Source organism: Antechinus flavipes, chromosome 3 (genome assembly GCF_016432865.1).
Source record: "Antechinus flavipes isolate AdamAnt ecotype Samford, QLD, Australia chromosome 3, AdamAnt_v2, whole genome shotgun sequence".
In the NCBI taxonomy this organism is placed as follows: domain Eukaryota; kingdom Metazoa; phylum Chordata; class Mammalia; order Dasyuromorphia; family Dasyuridae; genus Antechinus; species Antechinus flavipes.
In genome coordinates, this window is record NC_067400.1 from 567823012 (window position 1) to 567833583 (window position 10572).

Sequence of the window (10572 nt, forward strand, 5' to 3'; positions counted from 1 at the left end):
TTTCTGTTATTAAATCATTTTTTCAATTATGACCAACTCTCCTTGACTCCATTTGGGTTTTTCTTGGCAAAGATATTGGAGCAGTTCACTATTTCCTTCTCTAGCTCATTTTATAGATGAGGATATTAAGGGCAACAGGATTAAGTGACTTGTCCAGGTTCACACAGCTAATAATTGTCTGAGATCAAATTTGAACTGATGAAGATGAATCTTCCTGATTCCAACCTAGTGCTCTATCCCCTGTGGACCTAGTTGCTCATAATTCATCCTCTGCACAAACACAAAAATGATTATTCTAAAACAAAGCTCAGGTCTTACCATATCAAACCCATCCACATCAATAAACATGGTTGTCTGTTATCTCTAGGATCATATATTAACTGTTCTACTAGACATTTAAATCTCTTCGTAAGCCTGGCTAGGTCCCACCTTTTCAATCTTTTTGCTTATTATTTCCCTCCATACCTTCTTGATGTAGCCATAGAGACTTGCTGTGCTACACACACAATGTTCCATCTGTCATCCTTCGCATTTACCTGAAACTGTTCTCTCCAAAGTTATCAATGATCTCTTAATTGGTAAATCCAATGACCTCTTTCCAGCCTTTGATGCTATTGATCTTTGAAGCCTTTAATCACCTTTTCCTTGACACTCCTTTTTTCCAGGTTTGTGGGACACTGCTCTCTCCTAGCTTTTTTCCTACTTACCTGTTTCTTCTCTGTCTCCTTTGCTAGATCTTCAGCTAGGTCACTTCTGATAACTGTGGGTATCCCTCGGGGTTCTACCTTGTATCTTTTTCTATCCTGTATCTATACTATTTCACTTGGTGATCTCATCAGCTCCCATAGATTCAATTATCATATATATGTTGGTGATTCTCAAATCCTTTTATCCAGCTCTGATCTCTCTGCTGATAGCCAATCTGGTATCTCCAACTGCCTATTACATATCTGGAACTGGATGTCAGACATTTTAAACCCAGTATGTCCAAAACTTTATCTTTCATCCCAAACTTTCCCCCGTTCCATCATCCTCCGATTCTTCAAATAGTGTCACCATTATCCATCTTCCCCCCTCAGTCCCACTTCTACCTGATCTGTCTCCAAAGCCTATTGATTTCACCTTTGCAACCTCTTTTGAATAAGTCCCCTCTTTTCTTTTGGCACTGCTATCACCCCAGAGCAAATTCTCACTTCCTCAGCCTTAAACTCTTACAATAGCCCTTGGGGTGGGACTGCTTATCTCAAGTCTCTCCCCACTCCAGTCCAGTCTCCATTCAACAGGCAAAGTAATTTTCCTTTATGAAGCTTAGTTCTGATCACATCACTCCTTTAATTCAGTAAACTGTGGGGTTCTTTATCACCTCCAGGATCAAATATGAAACTCTATTCAGTGTTCAAAGCCCTCCATAACCTATCCTTTCCCTATCTTTCCATGGGAGCTGATGAAATCACCAAGTATGGAGGAGGAAGTGAAGAGAGACTAGAGTCTCCTAGAAGAATTAGAGGGTGAAATTTGGAAGAGGATCTGGCTAAGAAGGCAGAGGAGTGTGGTGTTCTTTTTTTTTTTTTTCCTAAATTATGTATGATGGTTCTCTCTGGGAGCAGGTTTCTCGGGGAGGTTCTGGAGGCTGCCTTAGTTTCAGTTCAGATCAATAATCACCTCAAATGCAGCCAGGGATTAAAATCCAATCTTTTATTGTCTCTTCCAAAATAGCATGGTTAGTTTTCTTAGAGGCCTATTTCCCTCCTTGGTTCCAAGAGCTCTTGTAGCTTGTCTTTTAGCTCTTCCAGCTTCTGCCTCTAGCTCAACTCCGATTCCTAGCTTCTCAATCTCCAACTCACCCTCACTGAGACTGAGAGCTTCTTATATATGATCTCTTAAAGGTGTGAACCCAAAGGTTGACTCCTCCTCTGAGAGAGTGGGATTGTGGGAGGTGTAAACTTGGATATCTCCCGACTTGTGAACTCCAATGTGTGAGCCAATATGTAAACTCTCTTAACCGTGTGAGCTCTAATGTGTGACCTCTAATATGTGAATTCTCCCAAAGATGTGAACTCCAAAGGTATAAACCCAAGCACATAAGTACTGTTTCTATCAATTCCATTGAGTTAACACTAGGATTTTAACAGAGGAGAACCAGTCAGATAGGTCAGGAGGGAATCAGGAGAACATGGTGTCCAGAAAACCTAGAGAGAGAAGAGTTTCAAGGAGAAGAGAGTGACTGGCAGTGTGGAAAGCTACAGAGAGGTCGAGTAGAACAAGGGCAAAGAAGCAATAGTATGGTTAGATGCTACCTAGATACATTAGAGAATCATGAAAAGATCAGTAGTAACTTTGGAGAGAGATGTTTCAGTGAAATGATGACACCAGGAACTGGATTGTATGGAGTTAAGAGAAGAAAGACATTAGAGGGACTTACTCTATGCCTTTTTGAGTTTAACTATAAAGGAAAGAAGAAATACTGGGAATGTGGAGATAGATGGACATAGTGGGGATGAAAAGATCAAGTGAAAGTTTTTTGAGGATTAAAAAAAAACACTTTTATCGTTGAATACTCAGATCTTAGCACAATGTCTGGCATTCTGTAAGCACATAATAAATGCTTGTTGATTGAGAGGGAAGTTCCAGAGGCAGGATAGGTTTAACAGGGAAAGAGAATGAATGAATTCCATTTTGGACATGTTGAGTTTAAGATGCCTGTGATACATCTAGCTGAAAAGTCTAGCAAGCAGTTCTAGAGAAAGATGAAGGCTGAATATTGAGATTTATGAGTCTCATGAAGGGAGGTTGAGAGCCAGAGAGTTGAGGGATCACAGAGAATGAATGAATGAAAAAGCAAGCATTAAGGGATTAGTCAGGAAAGATACAGCCCTCCCCTTTACTGGAAGAAGAGGGTTGGGTTGGAAAAGCAGAGAGAAAAATCAAGACTGAGAAAGAGATTTGAGAAATATTGTCAGATTGCACAAAGGGGACAGGGTGAAGGAAAAGAAAGAATTAAAACTACTTTGAGATTTTTTCCAACTGGGAAGATTAACAGTGCCATCTAGATAACCTGCCTGAGGTTACTCTCGATAGATTACAGGGAAGTTAATGGGAAACATGTATAGAGCATGCTATGAATTCCTTTAGGTCTTAATGGGGCCAGATAGAACAGTCTAATTTCTCTTTCCTCTTCAAGGCAGGTAGTAGCTCAGTGGGATAGAGCCTGGACTCAGAAAGAAAGGTGTTCAAATTTAGCTTCTTATACTTACTAGTTAAATGACTCTGAACAATTCATTTAAACCTCTTTTTGCCTTAGAAAGTAGAGGAAATTCTTCTGTAAAATAGGAATAATAACAGCACTTGTTTTGAAGGATTATTGTTGTGAGGACCAAATAAGAAAATATTTGTAAATCACTTAGCATGGTATCTAATACCAAGTAGGTGCCATAAAAATTCTTATTCCCTTCCCCTTTCTTGTGATAAGCCTTTGGCCCCTCAGATACCTCAAGACATTTATTATACTTTCTCTGAATGTTCTTCAGGCTAAATATCCCTACTCCCTTCAAATGCTAGGACAAAAACTGGGAAAAACTCAATTTCATTGTGAATTGTAGTCACTGTCAACTATGTCCACTAGGGACTACCTTCATCCAGTGGAACCCCAGGAGTGTGTGCACTTAAAATTTTTAATCAGAAGGTGAAATCAGGTTTCCCCAACCCTGTTACATTGGTGAGGAACAATCACAAGGGGGACTTTCCTTCATCTTTGGGGTTCACTCTGATGCAGAGTAGGTGCTATTCCTCCTTCTAATCCAGTGAAATCTGAAATCAAATTGGGGAAAAATTCTAGGGAAGTCAGTCCTGGGCATTGCAGCTCCTCTATTCTCTATGGGATCATCTAATCCTCATCTCTGCTTTTAGAGAGGCAGCTGGATGATACAGTAAATTAAATAGGTACTTGGGGCCAGGGAGATCTCAGCTGAAATTCTTCCTCAAACATATGATAGTCATGGATCCTTAGGCAAGTCACTTTGAAGGAGCTTTGGTTTCCTTACCTGTAAAATAGGTGGGCCTGACTTGATGATCTCTAAGAGCTGTTCCCCATGCCTCTCCACCTAGCTCAAAATCCAAGATTCACTCTCCAGAATTGAGCATGTCTTTCTCTAGCCTCTTTTCTTCCCTCTGCCCCCTTTCCCAGAACTACACTAAAATCTCCCTTATTCTAAAGTAATTAAACCCACATCTGCTGGAATTCTGTAGCTCCTCAGACTATAATCCATCACTGGAGGTTTCTGAGTTGACTTCCAGGCCAGAATCCCAGCTCCACCCCATCATCTATGGACATACCCTTTTCTAGTATAAATTTGGGGGCAGGTTCAGAAGGAAAATACTTTATGAGTCCAGAACCACTTAAAGCCCTTTTAAATGAAATTAAGGCCCAGCCCATTATTTAGTTTAGTCCAGCAGAATATGAGAAACAAAGTCCTCTTTCAATTCTGGGTGTGATCCTGGGGATGGGTAAGGAATTGAGGGTGGAGGAAGGAAGGGAGAAGCAATCAGAAGAATAATGGATAAGTACTTCTTGGTGTTACTGTAGTGGGTGCTGATGAGAAATCTGGAATTTGTTCTAGATGGCCCCTTAATCTTCAGGCCATAAAGGATTGGTTAGATGATTTCTAAGGTCCTTGGAGACTCTGACCGCCTGAACTCCCATTCATACTTTCCTACCACATAGCCCCCAGACCTGACCTGACCACTTACTTTCCTCCCCAAAATGACTAGGAATGACCAACCCGGAGGTGATTCAGAACCTGGAGCAGGGCTATCGGATGGTAAGACCTGACAACTGTCCAGAGGAGCTGTACAAACTGATGATGCTGTGTTGGAAGGAGAGGCCTGAGGATCGGCCCACTTTTGACTACCTGAGGAGTGTCTTGGAGGACTTCTTCACTGCTACAGAGGGCCAGTATCAGCCCCAGCCATGACCTTCCTACTTCCTGTCCCAGTCCTTGGTCCCCACTTTACCTTTGCTTCTTAAATTCCCACCCAGATTGAGACAGGGATGAGTCTGGGGGAAGACAAAGAGCATCCAAAGAGCATCCTGCCTAAGGTTACCCTCTCCAGTCAAGATGAAGGAATGGGGCTCCAATAGTTTGGTCAACATGCTTGTTTCTTCTTAACCTGCCAGGGAAGGAAGACAAGAGAAAACTTGGGATTGGACTCATCCTTTGTATATTCTGCCCCCAACACTTTGTCTCCCAGACTGACCTCCCCAACTCTTCTTCCTGATTTCCCAGAGTCAGAGGAGAATCCTGGACTTTACCTCAGCATTTTGACTCTTTTGTCTATGTGTTCACCTAGACTGACTCATTGTCTCCCCCCACAAAATTCACATTCTCAACAATCTTTTGAGGATAGGGATTGTTCTACCTTACCATGTCTCTCTCAGTCCCTGCCCTGCACATAGAAAACATACTATAAACATTAGCTAAGAACAATGACTCTTTCTAACCCAGCACCACCCCTCCACCTCTCCAAGGTAGGCTCAGCTGCACTCCTCCCTGCGCTGTGAGGAAAAAAGGTGCAGAAAAGAGTAGTAGGATACAGTGAGGCAGTTAGGTGGCATAGTGGATAGAAAACAGCCTGGAGCCAGGAAGACCTGAGTTTAAATCTAGCCATAGATACACTTACTAGCTATGTAAGCCTAGCCAAGTTTGTCTGAGTTTCCTGATCTATAAGATGAGCTGAAGAAGGATATGCAAACCACTTTATTTTCTTTGCCAAAAAAAACCACAAATGGGGTCAAAAAGAGTTGGATATAATTAAAATGTTGTTTGGGATAGAGGAAAGGGTGGAAATAGGATCCTTAGAGTTTATGGGGATGCATCCCTACACTAAGAAACTTATTGGCTATGTAATTTTAGGCAAGTCCTCTTTCTGAGACTGAGTTTTCTCATCTTTAAAATGGATATAATCTTTTTTTAATAATAGCTTTTTATTTTGAAAATATATGCAAAGATAGTTTTCAACAGTCACCCTTGCAAAACCTTGTGTTCCAAATGTTTCTCCCTCCTTTCTCCCCACCCCCTCCCCTAGACACCAAGTAATCCATTATAGGTTAACATGTATAATTCTATACACATTTCCACATTTATCATGCTGTACAAGAAGAATCAGATCAAAAAGGAAAAAAAAAGTGAGAAAGAAAAAAAAAAAAACAAGCAAACAACAGAAAAGGTGAAAATACTATGTTGTGATTTACATTCAGTCCCCACAGCCTTCTTTATGGCTGCAGATGACTCTCTCCATCACAAGACCATTGGAACTGGCCTGAATCATCTCATTGTTGCAAAGAGCCAAATCCATCAGAATTCATCATCATATAATCTTGTCATTGTGTACAATGTTCTCTTGGTTCTACTCACTTCACTTAGCATCAGTAAGTCTCTCCAGATCTCTCTGAAATCATCCTGCTGATCATTTCTTGCAGAACAATAATATTCTATAACATTCATATATCGTAACTTATTCAGCCATTCTTTAACTGATGGGCATCCACTCAGTTTCCAGTTTCTTGCCCCATTTTTATATATGTGGGTTATTTTCCCTTTTTTATGATTTCTTTGGGATTCAGATCCAGTAAAGACACTGCTGGATCAAAGGGTATGCACAGTTTGATAGCCCTTTGGGCAGAATTCTAAATTGCTCTCCACAATGGTTTGATCAGTTCACAACTCCATCAACAATTTATTAGTGTCCCAGTTTTCCCACTTCCCCTCCAACATAATCTTGTAAATAGTAATCATTTCTGTTTTGGCCAGAAACCCTGAGGGTTTCCTCCCCCAGACTGGATTTTTTGGATTTTGTGACTAGGTAATAGAGGCCATTTTTAAACTTCATTTTTTTCTTAACTAGCCTCAGTCACTGAATGGGCAGTTGCTTTAGTCAAACTGAAACCTGTCAAAGACCTTAGCTTTTAAAGACCAAAGTATCCCACTGTATTCAGGGTCATTTCCAATTGTCCTGATCTATATCTTGCCACTGGATCCAGATGGCTTTGGAGGAGAGAGGTTGGTGACTTTGCATGGCCCTCCCTCAGTTTAATCCAATTCATTTGCATGTCATGGCATCATCTCCCCAATGTCACAGTCTTCTTCAAGGATGAAGGACAAACTATAATTTCTGTGAGTAGAGCTGCCCCACTGGGGACCAACTGAAACTGGTCAATTGTCCAGACATACTGGTCTGGGGTGTGGTCCTGGAGATGGGTAGGGCAATTGAGGGTGGAGGGAGGAAGGGAGAAGCAATCAGAAGAGTAATGGATAAATACTTCTTGGTGTTATTGTAGTGATGGTGATGAGAAACCTGGAATTTGTTCTAGATGGCCCCTTAATCTTCAGGCCATAGAGGATTGGTTAGATGATTTCTAAGGTCCTTGGAGACTCCGACCCATAATGGTCATAGCTCTCCTCCCTTCCTTCCTCTCTTTATTACTTTCAGGTGCTTTGCCCAAAGGGATGATTTTTTTTTTTTGATTGTTGAAACCCCCCCAAGATATCTTGGGTTTACCAGCAAGATTTTGTTAAAAGACCATACTTTAAACTCAAATCAGTCTGGCTGTCACTGATTGGCCAACAATAAGTCTCAGGCCAAGCCCCACTTGGTCATTGTTTGGCCTCTGATTAACTCAGAGTGAATGGAAATAATAATTGTTTCTATTTTGGCCAGAAATTCTAAGGACCTGACCTTCCCAGAATGGATTTTTTTGTTTTGTGAGCAGGTAATAGAAATCATTCTTTGTCTTATTTCTTTCTTAACTATCCTTAATCACTGAATGCTCAGTTGCCTCAGTCAAACCTCAATTTGATCTGTCAGATCATAGCTACCAAAGTATCTCACTTCATCCAGGGCCATCTCCAATTGTCCTGATCTATTACTTGCCACTGGACCCAGATGGCTTTGGAGGAGAGAGGTTGGTGACTTTGCTAAGCCCTCCCTCACTTAAATCCAATTCACATACCTGTCCCAGCATCCTCTCCCTGAAGTCACAATCTTTAGCAAGAACAAAGGACAAACAACAATCTTGTGTTATTCCCTCCCAGACTAAGGTAGGAGAAAGTGACTTGGGAGCTTAGAGTGCTAAGGAAGATTCGGCCGATGCATCTTCCAACAAAAGGTATTTGTGCTTTGAGAGATCCACATAACCCTTGGCAGGAGAGAGCCAGAACCTGGCCAGGAAGTGCCAAGAGCTTCCCGAGTTCCCGCTTTCCCCACTACAGATGAGTCCCTTGAACAATGGTGTTCCCCTACTGAGTAAGAGTAAATCTTCCATCCTGAACCTCTGATCTCATCCTAGAATAATAATGATAGCTTAATTACACAGTGCTTTCCAGTCATGGAGCAATAATAATAATAATAATAAACATATACATGTGGATTTAAGATTTGCAATATGATAAACATGCATTGTCTAATTCAATCTTGATGATTTTACAGATGAGGAAACTGAGAGAGGCTGAGAGAAGCAAGTGAATGAGGGATTTGAATTTATATCTTCCTGACTTCACTCTATCCACTGTGCCACCTAAGTGCCTTAAAAGAACAAATTTTTTAAAAAAAGTCTTTAGATTTTAAATGTCACCAAGCAATTTCTTCCCAATGTTGGGCTTCTTATGGCAGCAAATATCTGGAATCCCTGCTAATGGGAAAAGTGAGGTTAGTAGATTATTTGAGAGTTCTGAGATAGAGGGAATTAAAATCAGTTGGGTGGCCACACTAATTCCAGCACCAAGTCAGGGAGTTGATGGGAGCTAGGAAGTTTGGATTGCTAGGTGGCTATAGTCCGGAGTAAGAAAGACTTGAGGACAAATATAAGCTCAGACACTTATTAGTTGTTTAACTCTGTGCTAATAAATCACTTACCTGCTCTCTGCCTCAATTTCCTTAACTGTAAAATTGAGATAATTATAATGCCTACTTCCTATGCTTGTAGTGAGGATCAAATGGGATAACATTTGTACAGTGTTTAGTACATAGATTATTTTAAAATGCTTATTCTTCTGATCTTTGCTTTTTTCCCTACTTTCTGAGTCTTAATTTCCTCATCTACAAAATAGAGATAATAGCACCAGAAGGGACCTACAAGACGATTTGGTCCAAACACCTCATTTTACAGATGAGGAAACTGACATCTAAAGTGATTATGAGAGATTTGCCCAAGATCACTCCCATTTTAAGTAACACAGTTTGGATTTGAACCTAGATTCTGTGATTTACAGAACAAAGGTTTTTTCATGGTATCATTATGCGACTCAAATGAGATTGAATTGGTAAAATGCTTCAAAAGTTTTAAAGCCCTACATGTAAATTATTGTGAATATTGTTATTATCTATCCAACTCCCTCATTTTTCAGATAGGAAACTGAAAACTAGACAGGTGGAATAACTTCCCCAAGATCAATTGGCCAAGTCAGCTAAGTATAGCCAGGATTTTAATGCAGGGTTCTTGCCTGATTTCATCAACTGCACATAGTAGGTGCTTAATGATGAATGAAATTAGATCCTCATATTATAATCTATTGCTGAATTATTCAATTAACTTTTTAATGTTCCCTGAAAAAGACCTTTTTCCTGTCCTCCCAGATTTCCCTTTCCCAGGCAATTCTCTATTCTGATTATTATTTGGTAGAAGGTGTTATTTTACTGGGTATTCTTTACTTAAGTGAAACCATAGGTCTGGGTATTATAGAGAGAGAGAGAACAAGAGAGAGAAGGGGAGAGAGAGAGAGCAAGAAAAGAAATGCCATAAGGAAATCATAGACAAGAAAATCCCAGAATACATCAAAATACTTACAGTAGCATATATTTGAGGGCAGTAAAGGACAGAAAACAAAGTAGATGACTATTCATTGAGGAATGGCTGATTGGTCTTTAAAATAATTTTGTTATATAAAAAATATATATAATTTTTAACATTAATTTTTAAAATTTTGAATTCAAAATTCTCTCCCTCCTTCCCCTCTTTTCTCTTTGAGAAGGCAAGCAATTTGATATCTATTATACATGTACAGTCATGCAAAACATGTCCATATTAGCCCATGTTGTGAAAGAACTGGTCTTTGGAAGTAAGGGAATATGCCTGTGCTCTAAGAAAGGACCAATTATGATGAATACAGAGAAACATTGAAAGACTTACATGGACTGGTATAGTGTGAAGTAAGCAGTGCCAAGAAAAACAATTTACACAACGACTATAACAATGTAAACAAAAATAACCACAAAACAATTAAAAGTAATTGTAGCAGAATGACAAAGAAAAATTGTGCCTCTAAAAGAAAAGTTGTGAAGACGTTGCTCCTTTGTACTGCTCTTTTGCAGAGAGATAGAAAGACCACAGTGTTGAATATGACATGTTTTCATTTTTTTCCCCCTTGCATAGGGTTTTTGAGAGGTTTTGCTGATTTCCTCATCTCTTTTTCCTTTTTTTTTCCCCCCTTAAATATTATTTGCTCTTTTTAGGAAGGGAATGGAAGGAACTTTAGTAGAAATTTAGGTTATGTAAAAAGAAAATGTAAATTCAATTTTTTA

General features: G+C 39.8%; 1 protein-coding gene across 1 annotated transcript in view; it reads left to right on the top strand.

Moving 5' to 3' along the window:
- Positions 1-10304, top strand: part of LCK (LCK proto-oncogene, Src family tyrosine kinase) — a 38813-nt gene extending 28509 nt beyond the window's left edge. Inside the window, exon 13 of the mRNA XM_051987842.1 lies at positions 4768-10304. Within this exon, the coding sequence (XP_051843802.1) occupies positions 4768-4970 (203 nt within the window). The 3' untranslated portion in view covers positions 4971-10304. The remainder of the gene's footprint in view (positions 1-4767) is intronic.
- The last annotated feature ends 268 nt before the right edge of the window (positions 10305-10572 follow it).